At 39.2% G+C, this 20,856-nt stretch overlaps 1 protein-coding gene across 7 annotated transcripts in view; it reads left to right on the forward strand.

The window, feature by feature from the left end:
* LOC137099895 (septin-9-like) overlaps positions 1–20,027 on the forward strand; it is a 60,623-nt gene extending 40,596 nt beyond the window's left edge. For 5 of the 7 annotated variants that reach the window (XM_067477278.1, XM_067477282.1, XM_067477280.1 and 2 more), the window contains 9 exons: positions 11,216–11,425; positions 12,679–12,807; positions 13,225–13,306; positions 13,609–13,746; positions 15,914–16,031; positions 16,547–16,642; positions 16,815–16,911; positions 17,889–17,940; positions 18,620–20,027. In XM_067477278.1, the coding sequence (XP_067333379.1) occupies positions 11,216–11,425; positions 12,679–12,807; positions 13,225–13,306; positions 13,609–13,746; positions 15,914–16,031; positions 16,547–16,642; positions 16,815–16,911; positions 17,889–17,940; positions 18,620–18,758 (1,061 nt within the window). In that variant the 3' untranslated portion in view covers positions 18,759–20,027. Of the gene's footprint in view, positions 1–3,209; positions 3,341–11,215; positions 11,426–12,678; positions 12,808–13,224; positions 13,307–13,608; positions 13,747–15,913; positions 16,032–16,546; positions 16,643–16,814; positions 16,912–17,888; positions 17,941–18,619 lie in introns of those variants that run through there. The other 2 variants (XM_067477285.1, XM_067477284.1) reach the window with 2 other exon arrangements.
* Positions 20,028–20,856: the final 829 nt, after the last annotated feature.

The raw sequence follows: 20,856 nt of genomic DNA on the forward strand, positions 1-20,856 counted from the left end.
TACCAACACTAATTTTGTTATTCAGAAATGATATCTGATAGTATATGGAACTCTGTTTGACTAAGCTACAGATAACTATAGCATAGTTATTTAAATATGATGGAAAAGTTATAGCTGCCTGTCTTGCTGCAATTCTTCAAGCAACCAGCAGAAGGTGCTGCCACACAGGTAGTTGGCCTCACACACCTGAAAGACAGCAAGCCTGAAGCTTGTAATAGACAGTGCTGCATTTTAGGTCCATTATAGTTTAGTGGTAAATGTACCAAACAGCAGAGCAGCTGACCCTCTGTTTGTGGACATGCATATATGTTTTAGTATGGAAAGCTGATGTGAGGTTGCACAAGCTGATGTTAAAGCAGTGACTGTGGCTCGTTTTGCTGTGTATTATACATTTTCCTAACCAAGCAAGTTCTTCCGCTTTTCCCAGAGAACTGGATTAATTTGACACCTACACAGAGAGAGAGTGAGACACACACACACACACTCACACACAGTTAATTTTCTCTTGATGCAGGCTTTGGTATTCCCTTTGGGCAATGCAGAAAGTTAAAAAAACTCAGAGGAAACACTTAGTTTCTCTGTGGTCACCACCCACATCTTTCACATAAGCGGCAACAAAACTGTTGTATCCCTGGTGTTTTCTCCAGAATCTAAACAGGACTTTACTGTTTCACTCTCCAGTAAACAGCAACTCACTGTAAACTGACTTTTAAATTGTCTTCCCTTTGAAATTACTGCTATGGAGGAGCATTTACTTTAACAGTATCAAAGCATTTTGCACCCAGTGAGTGATGCTCCTTCTATCCATTATTTTTCTCTGTTATGAAAGAGCTTGGACAGCTGCAAGGGTTGCTGTTAGGGGTCAGTCAGTCAGCCCTATACTCTTCTTGCCAGTACATGACACCATCTTGGCTCAGTGAGGCCTGGAAATTTCAGCTCTTATCATTGGGTTTCTGTCACTGCATCCTCTGTCTCCTCCAAAATGAAGATCTTTTTCTCTGAAAAGGCCATGTCTTCTGCAGGGCAGTATGTTCGTAATAAAGTAGCATGCCAAGTTATGTCAGATTCAACAAACGATGGTTGGCTCACTCTGCATGTACTGTAGGTGGGGTTCAATCAGGATTCACTGTTAAATTGGAGAAAATGGAATTATTTTCTAAATTCTTATTAAAGATCATTTTTAACTTCTTAGACAACTGGAAAGTTGTTTGCCAGCTTGCACTGTTTCAAGGTAGAAACAGACTGAACTGAGGCCTGCAGTGAGTTAGGGGACTGTTGAGTTGCACTGATGTCTGTAGACGGCATAATTTTAAAATCTGGGAAGGTCTTAAAATTGCCAAATACAAATATTTAGTGAAAAAATCAACAGTGAAACCTAGAGAGAGAAAAGTGAGTCCAAAAAGGTGGTGGTGCAGAACAAAGGTACAGTAAAAAGAAAAGTTTGTCTAGTTTAGGTTTAGCAAGTGATTGTTTGCACAAACATACATCTCCTTACTTAAGTTACTGAATTTGTGTGTTTCTTTGTCCTTTTTATTCTCCCCACTGAGTGATGCTTTTCTTTGTAAAGAGATACCATTGGACTCCTTGGGTAATATCCTCTTGTAGACAAGTTTGCATCATCTGTAAAATAGCTTTGAGCTAAAGTCTAGGTTTCCACAAGAGAACTGGGGTAAACTGTTAAATAGAAATGGTGCTAAGAGCCAAATAAGGGAGGGGGGGCTAGGAGAATGTACAGCATATAACATTGTAAAATGTAGTACTACAAGTGTTTATTTAGGTCCTTATTTGGCAAAAACTGGTTTTGATCATGCAAGACCTTCTATGATTATATGTTGGTTTATAGTATCTCTTAAATTTATCTTGGTGGTATAGCGTAGATTTATGAAGATGGCCTATTTCATGATGTTTCAAGTTGAGTACTGTACACTGACATGGTCTAAAATGTACACAGGGTGTAGCAAGGACTGAAAGAAAGTCTGAGTAATGATATGAAACACATCAATCTTTCCAGCTTTTGTGTCTCTCTTTTCAGGGAACATGACTTTTCGTGTGTGTGTCTGTGTGTGTGTTCATGTCTCTGTAAGGTTGCAGTCCTTACAGCCCCTGCACTGGTGTATAATTACACTTCCTGTTCGCCCGCAGACAGCTGTTTCCCCTGGTCTTTAATCACACAAATATACATGTTCCATAAGAATAGTAATCTTCCAAAGTAATTGGTTTGCACTGAGGTTTTTAAAAAAACAAGTGTAGGCAACATTTCTGACATTTCAACAAAACATCTGCATCGGCTCTTGAAAATGTTAAACTATTTAGCTGAGTTTGTCCCTATTTAAGACATTATGTAAAACATTACAAATGACTGAATCTGTAAAAATTGTTGTTTTAGCTGTGCAATGGATCATAATTTTATAGTAATCATATTTGACAGATACTGTCAGTTGTTTTTATGTTAATGCTTATATATTTACTATGAAAGTGGAATTATGCAACAACCTACTTCAAATCCAACATTTCCCCTCAAAGAGAAAAAAAGAAATGACTCCATATCGTGTTACTCTGTGAATCATGCATTCAGTGCCTGAAACATTATCTTCTAAAAGATTTAATTAGATTTTCGAAATCGAGATACCACAGTAGAAATACTACGTGTAGACTATTGATATCCCAGAGATGCTGAACACCAAATTGCTTTGTCTTGAAAACTAAAACCAAAGTTAACCAGAACACCAGTATCCGTAACTTCAAAGTGGTATCATACTTCGATGTGTTTCAGGCCTGTATGATATGTGATGAATGCAGAAACAGGAGAGAAGATCAGAGGGTCAGGGCAGTATATCAGGGTTGTAAATTCCCCAGACTTTTGGTGGGGACACTCATCTGCCCCAAAGGTTGCAGTCAGCCTCTGTAACAGATGCACGCCCACTTTTTGTTTCTATACAGATGTTAAGCTATTCTACTACACACTTTTGGCAGATGATCTGTCTTTTTCTTAGTTACAATGGAAGCTTAAGGATCTCTGCTTAAGTTCAGTTTTATGTACATAAATAATGTGTTTGTGTTGTATTTTGGATCCACACATTTTCTTGTATTTATTTGGTTGTTTTTTTTTTAGTTTTTTGACTCTATTCATTTATTTATTTATCTGTCTAACCTACGGAGGGGGGGTATTTAAAGGAAGTGGGTGTATCTTGTCGACTTGCATGCTGAGTCACATGACAGGCATGGGTGGGACGGGAAGGCTGGGAGCTCTCAGAGCCACAGCAGAAGCTGGCCTTTCACACTGGAGTACTGCACTTCGGTAGGGGATAACTCATACACACATATACACACTTAATATACGGTGAGTGTTTTGCATACCACAAGTGTGTGTGTGTGTGTGTGTTTGCATGTTTTGGATGTGTTTATTTGTAAGAAACTGTTTTTAAGCCTTTTTTTTTGTGTCTCTTTGCACATTTGTCTCTTTCCGTTGACAGGACAGCTTACATCATTTGCTGTTTTCACATACTTAACTTGATAAATATCTGTGAATGCTGTCCAAGCTTGACTTGAGGCTAGCTGCCTTCAAGTATCTAAATATTGCTGTGGATTAGAATCAAGTTTATTACAATCGCTGTGTTAACTGGAAAGAGATCTGGCTTTTCAATTCAGTTGTTCTCTTTCACTCATGTTTTGTATTTATGTATGTGTGCATTTGTGTATGAGGTTGTACGTAATTACCATTGTTAAGGTATTGCATTCCCTCTGTCTTTCATTTCCTAAATGTTGTGTGTGTCTGCTCTGTGGGAAGCTTTGTAATCAATCTCTTTGCAACACACGCACATGCATGGGCGCACACACGCACACGCATACAGCTTACAGCGAGATGTTTCAAGCCATACTCTGTTGGAAATTATTCTTCAATATATTCTTTTTTCCTTGCTTCGGACATTGTTCACAAACTAGATGTTTTGTGCTGTTTCTGACAATTATCCATTACCATATCATTTAGTGAGCTGTGTGTGTGTGTCTGTGCTTGTGCGCTGTAGCTTCGGCTGTGTGAAAGATTATAGCTGCACATGTGGGTAGTAGACTTCAGTTTGCACAACCTATTTAGTTTCCTTGGAATACTAAGCTAATGGCAATTGTTGGAAAGCAGTCTTTGCTCCTTTTTTAGTGGGAAATGAGGGTATTCCATTATGACCAAAAGTGTTTGTTTTTGTGTTTTTAATTTTTTTTTCAATTTTTATTTTTTCAACTGCTTTCCGATTCGTTCCTACTTTGTCTGTTTTTAAGAGGTGAGAATGAGGTTGTGTGAGTTCTTTTCTAACTGTCAAATGTGAAAGCAGAAGGAACAAAGATTATCCAGATTTCATTCTTTGGTTGACCTGGTGCATTCATGATATAGCTCAATGGAAATGCCAAACCAATGCAAAACAGCAACCACCCTTCACCTTTTCAACCGCCTCTGGTTTGCCTCACAGCGTGCGCACACACTCACACAATCACACACACTTTTAAACACAGAGTGGTGTTGAAAGGAGCCCCATTGTGGCTGCTGTGCCTTGCCAGGCAAGAACAGTGGGCTTTCACCAGTGTCTGATGGCATGCTGAAAAGGTCATCGTTACCTTCTCTATCTTGTGTGTTTGTGCATGTTGTGTGTCTGCCAATAAGTCAGTGCAGTAAGATTGTGTATCAGTTGTGGAATTCAGAATCATTACTTTGAAATCCAAAGTATTTTATGAATGTAACCAGGGTTCTTTAATGTAAAACTGCTAAGGTTTACATGCAATTTTAATAATGCATTTTGGGTTTGGTATAAATCAGGGTTGTGAAGTATAAGGCATAGAAAGTCATTGAGTTGTAGTTTTCATTTTGTGTTGAGATAACCTTATGTAAAAACAAACCATTCACGAATAAAATCAAATGTTGTTGTCCCACATCAGTCAAATATAGATCAGCTGTGGACCATGACATACAATATTGTAACAACAACAGCAGTGTAAATTGTGAACCTTAAGTGTCTTATGAATTGGTGTTGGGTGGTTATACATCTACGTTTGTCATGTTCGACAGTTCTCCGTGATCTTTTTAAGGTAATATCTGCTGTTGTCTTATATGGGTCAGTCACAGTCCATAAATACTGCTCCTAAGGCCCGGTGTGGAACACAGTGACAGGCTTTAACTCACTCACTCACTCACTCACTCACTCACTCACTCACAGATTGAAGTGTATCATAGAGCCTAAGAACTACTGCTTGTTTTGTTGAAAATACAATAAATGTGCAAATGTACTCATTCACACATAAAGTGAAACATTTCATTAGCAGCCCTGGAAACCTCTGGTCTAAAATGATAGCATGCACCTTTTTAAAGTCAACCACTTGTCACAGTAATAAACTTTGATGTTTTTTTTTAATTTTATTGAGAAGTGCAGAATTGATATGAATGCCAGATTTACAGTAGTAATGCTGAAAAGTGTGCCTTTTCATTTTACCATGAGGTATTTAAAAGTATGGGATTCGTCTTACTACAGATTATAAATCCACTTGTCATGAGTCCTACAGACAACTCGCCTTTGAGTGTTTAACACACTGTGGAAATATTTCTCTAATGGTGTGAGATGATCTTCTATATACAAGGGTGGTTATGTAGCAGGGTAAAAAAGATATATGGGTGTGTAGCTGCATATGCAAACCCTGTTGCATATGAGATTGGCTTCCAATGACTGTTGTCTCTGAGGTGAGGCATGCATAAGGCCTGAAGTTAGATTCCTGAGTCCCTGGCCCTGTGGACCTAGACTCAGCTGCAGTTTAAGGTTTCAGTGACACTGTTTGACCTTAAGACTTAAGTAATAACTACCCAGGCACACTACCACAGTCTGGCCTTAACAACATGTGTCCATTAGCAAGAACCAGATTATAGCCAATTTATTAGTCAGCCCTTTTGCATGGGTCTGAATAATATTCTACCACCATAGTTAGGGGTTAATATTTAGCAGTTGCTTTGTGAAAACATTTTGTGCACACTGGGGAGCGTATACTGTGGTGTTTGCTTTCTATTTGATAAAGTGAAATTGAAGAATAGAATCTCGAACTGGTGAGTTAGACTATAAGGTCAAGAACTCGTTTTCCTTAAGATATGGATTAAACCTTGCAAAATGCACTTCCTTTGCTGTTGATAGACCCTTTTTTCTTGTGACCTGCTTGGCCGTCTAAAGAAGACCAAGAACATTGAAAGACAACAGCTCTCTTGTCTGATACCACATAGTGAAGAATGAACGCATTCCTCTGACAGTATAGACAAACCTGTGGGTTTCTGCTGTCATTACTGCAATTTGCAAATATTTCTCGGTTCTATGCAAAGTAACAGTAACTGCCGATGCTACTTTCACTGGTGTAGATACAACTCAAGCTTTGTAGACTCGGACTAACAAGACTGTCAGAGTGTTGGCGATCACGTAGCAATGGTTTAGAAAGTAGCTGTGAAGAGGTGAAAAGTGAGTAGAATGGTGTTTTTTTTTTTTTGTTTGTTTTTTTTTTTTTAAACATGGGTGAGTTGGACCCTGCAGGGGTCAAAGGGTGAATTGCTCCACAGAACTGAATAATGAGGACTCTGGGAACTGGGCCTTTCTGCAAAAACACTATGACTTTAATAACACAACAGACCATGTTTGCAGTGCCACCAGTCTAATTTCCCCCTTTTTATTAGGAGATTCACTGTCAGTTGGTGGGAAAAATTCTGTGTGTCTCTGTGTGCTCGGTTATGTCCCTCCCCTGGGTCTAGAGTAACTAACTGACTCAGTGCCAGAGGGCTGCTTGGAACCCCATGCAGCTCAACATTATTTAGTGGCCACATGCATTATAAACTTTCAGTTCAGGAATATGATTTTCAGCAGTCCACACACTTCTGAAAAAACATCTTAGTTACCATCATAACAAAGGTAGCAATGTTAAGATGAAACTCAACTGCGTCGCTGCTTTGTCCTCCCTGAGAATGTAAATACAGGACAAATGAGCAGACGGTTTTAAAGTGGGACCATAAAAGGGTTTTAGGAAAAGACAAACGACCCGTTTATTGGATTACTTGATCAATGCCTGTTTGACAAGGACAAGTAGTCGAATAACTTGACAAGCTACTTCCCCACTTGTAAGAATTGTGCACAGTGATGGATACTGGTTATGCTTCCCCACTAATACGTCACTTTTGAAGTGATTGCTCTATAAATGACATGGAAAGAAGTGTAATTGCATGTGTGTTATGTTGCACAGCAAACACATTTAGAATACTGTATGTTCCTATTGTATAGTCTAGCTGTCAATGACTGCTGTTAATTCAGTTTCTAGGTGTGAATCATAAGTGTTTAACCTTTGCTATTTCAATATGATATTTAGGTTCGAGTGAAAAAATAAATATGACAATAACTTGTCATTTATATTAAATACAGATATAAGTCAGTATAATAAGCAGTAAATTGAAGAAAAAATTAAAAAATGTTAAAATTGTGGAATATTCTTGGTTCCTTCAAAGACTATATTGTATAGAACAGAAAGTGTCTCAAGGAAATGAATGTGTAAAATTTGTACGTTTTAAGGCTCTATTGAGTAAATCACAACTCACTCTAGAAAATGCTTCCATGCTTCTTGTTGTCCATTTTCCCCATCCTTTCTCTGTCTTGTGAGAGAGCCAGTTTATGCAAGTCGTCAAATCACTCTTTTTTTTTTTTTTTTTTTTTTCCCCTATTTAAACTGAGAACATAACCCCTGACCTCCCCACCGCACTGTCAAGATCAACACCCTGGACAGCTGAAGCATGGCGCAGTGGTGCTGACCACATCTCCACTAAACATAGACGACACAGTCACAGCATTCTTCATAGTCCTTCGTAGTTTCAGTGCCTATTGAAAAGAATATGGAATGATTTCAACTGTATTTACATCCCTTTTTGGAGGTCTGTGTGCAGTTAGTGAGGAATGCTCCAAGCCCAAAACTGGAATAAATCACAATCTCAACTCTCCACAAAGTTTCTCTATTCTTTCCCTCCTCCTACATTCTACATGCTGTCCTCTGTCCTCCTTTTCGTGACCTTATATTTTCTACCTCCCACTACTCAAATGCCCTCTTCCTTTTTGCTCCTTTTCATCTTGTCCTTCTTTCCTTTACCTCTTCATGACTACATCTTTTCTTACTGCTTTGACCCTATGCTTCTTTTTCCTCCCAGCTCTTGTTTTTTCTCTTCTCCCCTCCAAAATGCTTTGTGGTATATGAGACTGCTGGCCATATTTACAAAAGGCAAAGCAATCTGATACTGTTCGCAGCAAGGGGAAAAAATAATTTCTTTAGTGCATGTAATTGAAAACAGGATCACAGCAAGTCCAATGAGTCATTCTCTGCTTTCGTATTTCTAAAATTAATTTTGCTTTCTTACAGACTCAAAGAAAACACATTATCTATGCCTTACCATAAACAGATCTGATACAGGAACAAAGAGAGAAGAAAAAAATCCATGACATTGTTGATACATAAGACACAGTTGGGTGTTTTTGTTTTGTTTTATTTTTTAACCAAATGAAAAGCAGCTGTCATTTGCTGTGCCCAAAGTGTTATTGTTCTGCTTTTAGGCTTCATTGTTGTGTAGGAAAAAGCCTTCCTTCAGTGGCATTTAGATCGCAAGAAAAAGTAATGGCACTGTTTGCAATTACATGGTATTCTGCATAAGCTGGTCATGAACTATTATATGAAATAATAGTTATTTTCACCGAAGTCACAACTATTTATGAACGTAATAATTTTAAGCCTATACACAAACGGAGCTGGACTTAGTGTTGAAAGAGCCTCATTTAGCCAACTCTCAAAGTATTTTAACCAAACCAGCTCATTTTGCATGACAACATCTATGAAACATGTTCATATACAGTACCTAAAGTTCCTATTGTACATGGTTTATTCCATTCCTATTTAACCTAGTAAGAACCTGTAATTTTTCATTCAGGCTAGTGTTTTGACAGCACTGGGTTTGGTGGGGGTAGGGTAATGTCCACCAGCTGCTGCAGCCACCCATTTTTCATGTGAAGGTCAAATGTCTTTTAACATTTATAGAGTTGTGTTCCAACGGTCTGTCTCCTGACACCTGTGTGTACTGGTTAGAAACCATTCCTACAGTAGGTCTGCAGCACTTTGCTACTTTGATTGGGCAAATAGGGGGGGGTTGTATTCATGAAGGGCACTTAACAATGCCCTAGAGTCTTGCAGCCTCTGTCTGTGGAGTAAGCTAGTGAAGATGCAGGATACACAGACAAATACTATTATTTCCATCTATGCACTAATAACTGTCTTTGGTGATGTTCGCTGTGTCATTCAAACCATTCACTGATTAGGTGAATCCAGGTAAAATGTTTGTTATAATATTAAATTATTATTTATTATTATTTTGCCTCTTTTCCAGTTTCAACTAGAAGATGTCTTTGATGTAGCAGATTGGCTGTCATTTTAAAAGAGAAGAAATATGTCAGTTGTTTATTTTAATGTTTGGCCAGTGTAACTCCTCCCAAATGATATTTGAAAACCCTGAAGCTGATCGTGAATCTCAAGTCTCTGTTAAAGTCATTCCTTTTATGCCTGTTCCTTTTGGTACTTTACTTGTGTCCTCCCTCAGGTGCTTATTGGGTGCAGCCTTGTTTGTCAAGGTTTGCTCTATTCCCTGGCCAACATCGCTGTTCACAGCACATAAAGGTAAAGCAGAGAAGTGAACAATCAACATGAGCAATTGCAAGGAGAAAAGAACAAGGGTTGGGAGGTGGGTTATGGGTAAATCAAAAGGTAGAAGTTGTGGGAAAATGACAGCAAATGTTATCTTCAAGATAAAAGCCAAATGAGAAAAAGGAAAATAAATGTGTAGTGTCAGAGAAAATATGAGGGGAGTGAAACGTTAGAGACAATAGAGAACTATCTTAAGAGATGGAGTGTAGAGGGGAAACTGATGACAAGAGAGAATCAGTCTGTAGAGGGAGGAAAGGGTGAGGCCCAGAGAAAAGACACGTGCAGAGCAGAGGTATGGAAATGCAGGAGATGCAGTGGAGAGGTGGAGGGCACTGAGTCAGAATAAGCTGACTGACTGCTGGAACAGGATGGGGAAATGGTGAAATAGGCCAGGAGAGCTGCTTCCATAGGTGGGTCTCTATGACACATTCGCACATACACACAGTGAAGCACATTGTAAAAGCAAGGCTCTGTGGCGAATGTGAACTTGTGTTGAGTTTCCACAGCAGTGTTATTCTGAGAGTTTCTTCCATTAATCAAGTGCCAGTTTTACATGTGTGGAGCCTTGAGCAGCAGTGGTGCCATTCTTTTGATTCAACTCTCAAAGTAATACATATGAACTAGTTATCAGGACTTTTTATGTGTGGTAGTCAAAGTGAAATTCTTGGCAGCTGGTCTTTGCTTACAGTAACCTAATTTTGTGTGTGTGTGTTGTTTGCGTGTGCTTGCACAAGTATGAGCCTACAGTCCAACTGTGTGATCTGAAGGAAATGCTGTACAAGATGACCACTGTGTTTAAATGCATAAATTTAAGCTTGTGCTGTGGGTCTGTGTCTGAGCCATGTTATGTGGGTGAGTGAGTGGCTCAGGTTTCGGCCTCAACTCCCCACCCCCCCACCCCCCACATCAACAGGAGACTGCACCGTGGAAAGCAAGTGAAACTGAGGCCCCATGAGGGATAGCAGCTACACAAACCACTGTATATACGGACCTAAACTAACCAAAGACATTTTTAAGCACAGCTACTCTCAGCATGTACCTACATTAATGAAAATGTCTTTATTGTCATAGACATTCTTTAGAAGCACATTAAGCTGATTGTTTTTAAAAAACACTGCTGAGAGCCTCCTGCCAAGTGCAAAGAACTTTCATATTACAGAGTATATTTTCCAATAGCTTTCTTCTGAGTTTGTGTTGGCATGAAACCAGGCATCTGTAGTTTATCAAGGTTTTTATGTGTATTGGGATGTCCATGGATAAAGAAATAATGCTTGACAGTGCAGCACACTGTGCTTTTCCTTGTTAGTGATGATTTCTGATTCTTGGAGCTGGACTCTTCTCCATTTCCTCATTGCACTTACAGTACCTGTTTTAAACATTTTCACCAGTCTTATATTTGTCCACCCCCATACCTGTCATATACTTAATCCTTTTACATTAAACCTTAGCAACTTCCCTCTTCCCCCATCTTTCAAATCAGGGCCAGAGGTGATTTCCAGCTACAGCAGCAGCACTATGTCTGAGGCGGTCGTCCCTGATGCTGTGATGTCCCCAGCAGTGGGTGTCTTGTACGGGGAGAAGGCCGGAGGCCCACTGGTTGACTTCAGCTATGTGGGCATCGATGCAATTCTTGAGCAGATGAGGAGGAAGGCCATGAAGCAAGGTTTTGAGCTCAACATTATGGTTGTAGGTAAGAGAGCATGCACACACTCAAGCCTTCAGTACACACTTACCTTAAACATTATTCTTTTCGCAGGAAGCAGTCTCTCAACTTATGACAGAAACTTTGAGGCATCAAACGTATTTTAATAAGCTGCCACACCCAGTAGGATTAAAGACACTTCTCACTGAGCCCTCATCACTGTGATCAGACGGTTCAAAACCTGCACCAAATTACATATACACTGTACTGTATGTCTCCATTGGATGATGTCTTGCCAGTTGGTCTGTGTTTTCCCTCAAATTAAAAGAAACTTGCTTAAGGGTTGAAACTCAGTTGTGTAAAGCTGTTGAGGTGATTGTAAACAAAACTAAACAGAATTGGTTTCTATGAGGTTTTTGCATTCAGATTCCTAAACTTTAAATGAAGTATGAATTTCATCAAATAAAATCAGCAGCTTCAGTAACTGCTGTAGAAATCCATGTTTGCATGTAATGTGTGATCCGGCTGTCTGGACATGCGACTGTGTTTGAGTTTGTGTCTTCATAAATCACTCTACCTCTAGCTCTAGCTGTGATAAGTGTTGTCTTAACCTGAGGTTGAACTGAATGCTCACTGCCCACTGGGCCCCTAAATGCTCTTCACTCTTCATAAATACGTAATGATGTTAGCATGGCGTGTGGTGGCCACAGATGGTCCCAAACATATATACATGTAGACATTTGTAAAAGCCCCAAAGATGCAGTCTCAGTGGTTCATCGCATTCTTATATAGTTCAGTCCAGGTGGAGGAAATCTTTACACTGCATTGCCATTGTTTTCACAAGAGGAGGCCAGCAATTCATATAATAACATAGTTGCAAAGTATCTGCAAATAATTTTATCAAAGGAAGCATAAAACATATCGGTGGTAAAAGGATATTACCTTTTATAACATTCATAGAACGAAGCATTTCAAAGCAGGGTGCACTGTGCACATAAAAATGGTTCACCTTGGGTTGCTTGTGTTTGGGTTGCAGTCATGTGTATTGATGGCTTTGCTGGCAGTGTTTTTGCAGACCGACGCCTGCAACATGTCACTGCTTAACAACCGACAGCCCATAGGCGTCCAGAGTTTTAAACTGTTGTGGTAAACAGTAATGAAATGTTTAGTTTTATTATGCTGCAGTGTTACAGCATGTAGACTGTTGACTGCTTACAGTGTAAGCAATGATTGTAGGAAAATGTGTCTCTTATTTGTCTGAAGGTGTCTTTCTCAGTGTCTCCCACTGTTTTTGCTTGCAGGACAGAGTGGCCTGGGAAAGTCTACTCTGATGAACACGCTTTTTAAGTCCAAAGTCAGCCGTAAGTCAGTGCTGGCTACATCCCAGGAGAAGATTCCCAAAACAATTGAAATAAAGTCCATCAGTCATGGTATGGGCATCTTGAACCCTCCCCACTCCTCTGTGCATCCCTTCTGTTCCTCTGTCCGTCTGTCGCATGGTGTTCCACCTAACATATACACATCTCACACCTTGTTTTTCTTCTTCTCTGAATTTAGCCCCATCGCAGACCGTGTCCTTAGTTAGCTGTGGTGTTGATTGTTGCCAACTGCCCACGAAACATTTCTCATTCACTTCTTTCATGCTACTTCTCTTTCTTCCTTACATAAATTGCTCCTGAAATTACAGCCTCCATCAGATTTTTACTGTATTTATTGTATTGTTTTATTTTATTGTATTACAAACTATCAGTTTCATAATAATAATTTTTAGGTAGGTGGACGGTGCATTTGCATTGTATACATTGTCCTGGTGATGAATGACCGTGTCGGGGACTTTGTGTGTGTAGATATCGAGGAAAAGGGCGTGAGAATGAAGCTGACAGTCATTGACACGCCAGGCTTTGGAGACCAGATCAACAATGAGAATTGGTACAGTATAGTTCTATCGCTGCATTAACCCTTTGACCATTGCAGTTTTAATGGTGTCTAACAAGATGCCCCTCCTTGTCTCTTGACCTTTCCTGTTGTCTTACTTGTCCTCTTCCTGTCGCTCTATATCCTTATCGTCTCTCTCTCTGTCTCACTCTGAGCCCATCCCTCTTCCTTCTTCAATGCAACAACCCCTTCAATTCCTTTTTTGTGCGTTTCCTCTTTTCATCTTTGATCTATCCGTTGGTCTTGGTATATTTCCTTTCTTGCCATTATCCTTAATCATCCCTAATACAATCTAGCTGGCAGCCCATCATGAAATTCATTAATGACCAGTACGAGGCATACCTGCAGGAGGAGATCAACATCAACAGAAAGAAAAGGATCCCAGACTCAAGAGTCCACTGTTGCATATACTTCATCCCCCCAACTGGACACTGGTAAGGACACATACATGCAAAAATCTACATAGGTAAAAAAAAATACATGAAAGGCACAAACAAGTTGGAAATAAATAACACATCCAATGCAATAAAGCTAAGAAATCTTTCAGATTCTCCTCTCCACTTTTTCAGTCAGCAGCATGACACTAGTTAAATAAAGTCTGTGCTGTTTTTTGTTGCACTTTAAATACCTGGATTGAATTTGCTGTAGCACCACAGGAGAGAAGTCAGTGTTGTGTCCAGAATCTGAGTTTGTTAATTTGGCTCTTCCCGAAAGACAACACAATGCTGGCTTCACGAACCTTGTTAACAGGGAGCAGGAGTTCCCTCATGTTTTAGCTCAAGTTTCATAGGTGTTTTTTTTTTTTTTTTTTAAACCAAAGACAAATGTAATTATATGCTTTGCTATGATTCGAGTGACCAGAAACACTACTTCACAACGCGTTACACAGTTGATTGCTCAATTGATAATGATTAAAAGCTCCATTCAAAATGAAACCCATAGCAAAATGAGAATACCAAGACATTTTGATGAAAAATTCATATTTTCCCCATTCCTAATTCCTCATGTATAATTATCTGTATTCCTCACTGTGAGGGCCAGCATTATCCCATTTGTCTTTGAATACCACTTTAGCGAACTCTGAATAAATAGGCCTAATTCACAGTAAGCCTTTATTGCTGTAAGTGGTATCCCTGGTACACACCTTATATCCCCTTTTACCTTGGCTGCCAGGGGACCCTTGTAGCTTGAATTTCCTCCACCTTTGTAAGAGCAAGGAAAACATGGAATCGCAAATATACGAACTTTAAACAAAGGTGCATTTGCTTTCTAATTTCACAACACTCTGACTCATCACTGGGGCTTTTTAGCTACTTCTAATTGGAAATATGTCTGGCATTGGCATTTTAATAATGCAATCTCTTGCACACTGGCTCGCTAAGCCAAACAGCCAGCAATACAGGACAAACCTCAAAAAGTAGGTTTATAGACACTCACGGACCATCAGCCTGGTGTGTCTTGATCCCTTTGGCCTCAGGTCCCCCCACTACAATAAAGTAATAGTAATGATGATAGACCTCATCTTTGTTGCATTTAGTCTCAAAGCAACACAGTTGAACAATTGCCCAAGTAACTGGCAATAATGGCGTGCTGAATATATACTATATATAACAGATTTTACAGTACATTGATACAGATTGCAAGGTCTCTTTGCTTTGATACGCTCATACTGAACACATGCACATTTCCTCTTAGTGTGACAGCAGCATATTGCAGAAAACTAGTCCATCCACCCACACACACACGCATACTGGAAAGATGAGTCGCTCTCTCCAGGCCCTGAAGCAGCACAGTGTCCCAAATTTCTCTCCCTGGGTCTTTTACAGACACAAACATCTGGCTCTAATTGAACTGCATAAACTCCCTCCCCCTAACCCCACCCCCCTATTGTGCATTTTATAGCTTTTGCATTTGTGTAACTCTAGTAGAGTGCAGCAACAGGTCTTGGGAAAATATTGAAAGCAGCTGTAAATGGTCAGCGTTGTTTGAGTGCACATACAGACACTCAGTCAATCACAGAGCACCATTCAAGTCCTACACCTCCTAATTTTTGTGTCATGAGCCGTCTTTAGTCAGGCAGGCAACTGGTGTAAAATGACTCTCTGTTTTTAATGCTCCATCATGCAATATTTCATGTTGATTCAATCCTGCAGATGCCTTAAAAAGCCTAATGGGAGATGGGCAGGAAGTTACGAAAGAGGCAGTCTGTGTGTGTGTGCAGCCAGTTTTGCTCCTCTGTCTTTGGGTGCACTTTTGCATGAGGGCACAAGAACTGTTGACAATGGTCTGTCTTTGTAGGCATGTTGGTAGGTAGGCCACAATCCACTTATATAACAGTATGCAAATGGTCTTACAGATATGCAAATGCAGGCACACAATAGGTTAGTATGAACGCTTGGATAAAAGCTGAAGAGTTAAAACTGTAACAACTGGACCTCCAATAAATTAAAGTCTACTTTTAAGGAACATCTGCCCTCTGGTGGACAAGTATTGAATTACAGTGAATGTTCATATTTTAACGTCTAACCCCTGATGAGCCAATCTGTCTCTCTCATCTATCATGTTGTCCTTTTTTATTTATTTATTTATTTTTCTTCTCAGTCTGCGACCTCTTGATGTAGAATTCATGAGGCGTCTCAGTAAAGTGGTCAACATTGTTCCAGTCATTGCCAAGGCAGATACACTCACCCTGGAGGAGAGGGATTTCTTCAAAAAGAAGGTGACATTTGTCTTGTCCTAAGAGCATCAATTTTTCTTTCTCACTCTCCCACTCTTACACTTTCTCTCTAGAGTTAATAAGGTTGAAGCTGTACATTTGTATGGATTTTTTTGTTTCTTACAAGCATTATCTTCAAAGATCTTAGTCACTTTTCCCTCCTCTCATTAGCAGTGAGGAAGCTTTGCCTTTGTGTGTGTGTGTGTGTGTGTGTGTGTGTGTTTATTTATATCTCAATGGTAGACTTGGTAGGTACACATGCATGTGTTTTGACCTTTTTTTCCTACTTTTAGCAAACAGGCATTGATTAACAGCAAAACCCAGACGTTTGGAGTAAATTAGTGTTAATACGGCCATGCTCACTGTGCAGCTTTAGATACTCTTGTTTATCTCCTAAAAACACATCAAGTATGTCCAACTAATTACTGCTGCACTTAAAGACTTTACTTTTATTCTTTCCAAATTGTGTGCGGTAAAGATTAGTTCTGTCTGTTCATGTTTGAATATGCTCTCACCAGATCAGGGAAGAGCTGCGAGCCAACGGGATTGACGTATACCCTCAGAAAGAATTTGACGAGGATGCAGAAGACAGGATGATCAACGAGAAGATCAGGGTAAGGGAGTCATTTTAAAGCACTGATCCTAGCAGATGTTTAAAATCTGCTGCGAGAACTGACGCTCCCCTCCTTATTTATGTGAAGAAAAAAAAGCCTGTCTACAAAGCACTGTCATGTCATACACTTAAATGATTTCTGACCTGTGTGTTGATCTTCAACCTTTGACTAGGAGATGATCCCATTTGCTGTGGTGGGCAGTGACCAGGAGTACCAGGTCAATGGCAGGAGGCTGCTGGGGAGGAAGACTAAGTGGGGAACCATCGAAGGTACAACAACCTCTGCTCTTACTTTCAGCCATTTAAGTGCTTGTTTCCCCTTTTTTGTTCCTCAGTTCATTTTTGTTCTGAAACACTTACAACACAGTCAATATGCAAATACAGTAGATGCTAACCTACAGTAGGAGTAGTTATGTTGAGACAAAAAGACAAGATATTGAGACCTCACTGAGTCAGTCAGTAAATAACACAATGCTCCATTCACTGCTCAGACGTGGTGTCATTCACCGTGCAGCTGGTTCAAGTCTCCAGCAGACAGTCTGAAGAAGCCTGCTTTGTTTATTTGGTTATCCCACCCCTCACATCCTGTTTTCTTTCACAGAGGATGGTAAACGCTCGCTTGAGTAATAATGTGGTCGAGTGTATTTGTTGTCCTGCCAGTGAAATAAATTTATAGTTTTTTTGGGGGGGGGGGTTGGTCCTTTGGGCTTATCCTGTGAGTTCAGGGTCTGGAATGTATACATTCCAAAATGTACAAGTTGGCCAATTGTGCCCAGTTTCATTTTTGTTTTTAATCATGTTCATTCTTACTGCAGGATTTGTCTGTCAGTAATTAATTATGCTACCCACTCCAGACAGGCAGGCAGCACTACCCCTCTTTCAGGTCTCATAAAAGAAGTTATTTTCTGCATAGTGTGCTCTAAAGTCACACACACACACACATTCATCTGACAGGAATGTTTTGAGTAGTTATTCTTATCTCTTTAGAATGGATTTAATTAGATAATATTAGAGAGAGAGATCTGCAGTTGAAGGTATCACTCTTGATGACCCTTTATCTGAACCTTACAGTGAGATTGCTGACTCCACCTAGTGGAGCATTCAGGACTCTACAGCAACTGGTCAAAGCTCACAGCTGTAAAACTGTCTATATTCTTGTCCTTTTTTGACAGTTACACCTGCTGATACTTTTTCTAAAAAAACATTTGACCATCTCTAATAACTTGTCACTTTTCTCTCTCCTTTAGTTGAGAATATAGCCCACTGTGAATTTGCCTATTTACGGGATCTCCTCATCAGGTCAGTGAGTTTTGTTTGTACAAGAATATGTCTCAGACCTAAATTCTGTTTTCATATTGTCTTGTCTTGCTGTGCCAGTGGGTGCTCGAATACACAGTTATAAAACTCAATCCTATTACTAATAATATTATTCTGTATGGTTTTTCAATTCATTCCTTCACCTCATTAAAAAAATCTATGAATATATAAATAAGTGTGTGTGTATATACAGTTGAGTGGAAATTTTGTTTTTGTTTTAGTTAAATATATAAACTAGATGGAAAAAAAAAAGTACATGCTTCAAATATTTAATCACTAAAACCTAAAAAAAAAAAACCTGCTGATATCGGGAATCTACTGTGGCTCTTTCTGTCATGGTCGTAGGCATATCTAAATAAAGCAACAAGGAACAATAATGTACAGTAAAAGTGACCTATGTCTGAACGACAAAGAACCATCACTCTAACACAGTGATGAAGCCAGCAGTGTTAAAAAGGGCCTATGTCATAAACTACCTTCTCTCCTTCGGTATCTGAATGCAGTCATGTAGTCAAAGCCAGAACAATAATCATTTTGCGCCGTGAAGCTCACACATCAGCGTAAAGTAACTGGAAGCAAATCCTATTTTGGATTAGAGAAATGATACTTGTTATTTGTACCTGTACCTGATTTCTTATATAAATATGTGTGTCTCTTTTAGAACCCACATGCAAAACATTAAGGACATCACAAGCAGCATCCATTATGAAATGTATCGCGTGAGGCGCCTCAATGAGAATAACACGGCGGCTCACGCCAATGGTATCCCAGAGCATCATCTTGCCGCACTTGAGATGTAGATGCCAGCTGTCCCATCACAGTTAATCTGTTTGGTGTGATTCACTTGCTATGGGACTTCGACCTTCATTGACAGCCCCCCACTCCAGCCCCCATCTCACAGGTGGGATAGAAGCTTAAAAGGTTGCCAGAGGGACTTTATTTTCAGTACTTTTTTTGGTGGCCTAATGGACAGTTCATGTCAGTCTATACACGGTAGTCTCTCACTATTCTCCACAAAGAGAGTGAAGAGAAGTTTAGTTCCTCATAATGTGCTGCAGCTTGATTTTTACATGCTTCCAGATCTTACAATTAACCTTTTTGTGGTTTTTACTCGTGGCACCATATGTTTGGCATGTGCCAAACAAAACAGACTGAAACTCATTATGTTTCTATGAGAATTGCTTTAATCGAAAGTGTTAATCTTGTCCACTTTTCCTTTTTTGTTTTTTTTTTTTTCTTCCAAGTTTGATACTTTTAGCAGTGCTTATATGGATTCGTACTGTAACAGAAGCACAGTTCAGTTTCTATGCACACAGCCATGTGCATCATGCAAGAAATGTTCATTGCACTTGATGATTACATCTGTTATTGACAAAGCATGTTGGAGAGGAGCTGGACAGCACTTTGCCAATGTGTAATACACATACAGTCATATCAATCAGTCTGTCAGTGTGATGCAGTGTCATTCAGCGGTCTCCTCACAGGTAAAATGAAAAAGTTGATCAAATAGCACATCGTATGTTTATCTTTTGTTGTCACAAGCTGTGTTTTGCTTTAACCGTTATGTTTATGTCATGTTAAAATATGGATGTCAGGTCCTTTTTAAATTCCGAGTAATTAATGCCAATGTTATTAATAGAACTATCATAAGAGTGATTACAGATGACTTAAGTATTTATGCACGAGATAAAAATGTGAATGTTGTGTCATCAATTGATGTCCATTTATTCAGATTACCCTAACATACAGCTCACACACTACTTTGGGGCCCACCACAGTGCCTTATTTATTGGAGAATGTTTGCCAGCATTTTGGCAGAAACTGGAAAGAGCAGGTATGTTGGTGCCAAAGTTGACATTTACAGTAGATATTTTGAATCCTTTCCAGTCCACTTTTTCTTCGAAGTTTCATAATGTACCAAGGATCTTTGTTTGAACCATATATATATAATTACCTAAGCTGTCACTGTCGTGCTTCTGTATATTCTTATGTTCCCAAACATTTTTTTTGTACTTGTATTATTGATAACAAAATTTTAAATAAATAAAGATTAAAGTTGTAAATATTTACTTTCTTTGACTTTTTTTTCTTTTTTCCTTCTTTTTCTATGCTGAACACTTATAACAGACAACTGACATTTAAGCCCATTTGTTTGCCCATACAGCCTCATACATTATACAGACCAGTCAGCAGAGGAGCTAAAGATGAACAACCGGACTGAATTCATCATTGGTCAGACTGTATGCACGATTTTGATCATTTTCTTTTCCCCTGGATCCCCATAACATTTTAATTGCAGGTGTAATTCACACACTGGAGCACTTTAATAGCCATGTCATTAAGCTTTTTCTCGATTAGCCTCTGAAATCAATATGGCTGCCTGCTAGGTCAGTGCGAGGCTGATTAGCACTAATTACTTGAAATGCATGAGTGCAGGTTTTGTTACTGTGGAAGAGAGTGGGAGTCCGGAGCTGCAGACAGGACCACGGATCAGTGTGCAGACGTCAGCATCCTCAGGTGCTGGAGCGGTGGTAGAATGCTGAAATGGTTTAGAGAGAAAAAAACACTGGTGTCAGGTAAATTACTACAGTTTAAGTGATTTCCATGTTTAGAAATTGAAGAGCTTCACATTTGACTTGCAGACATATAAAGTTGTTTTCCTTTGTTCCTATTAAATTGAGTCTTTAGATGTAGATTTTTAATAGTAATAGTGATTTCACACTTGTTACTAGGTTTTATGTTTGAAAGTCATGAGCACAAGATAAAAATCTTTAGTCTGTTTAAGATTACTTCAAATAAATGGCTCCATTATTTGAAATGTATTGTGTTTTTTTTTTGTTTTTTTTTTGTTGTTGTTTTTTTAAATCCTGTCCATGTCCTGTCCAAAATACAAAATAA

Source organism: Channa argus, chromosome 15 (assembly GCF_033026475.1).
Source record: "Channa argus isolate prfri chromosome 15, Channa argus male v1.0, whole genome shotgun sequence".
Taxonomy (NCBI): Eukaryota; Metazoa; Chordata; class Actinopteri; order Anabantiformes; family Channidae; genus Channa; species Channa argus.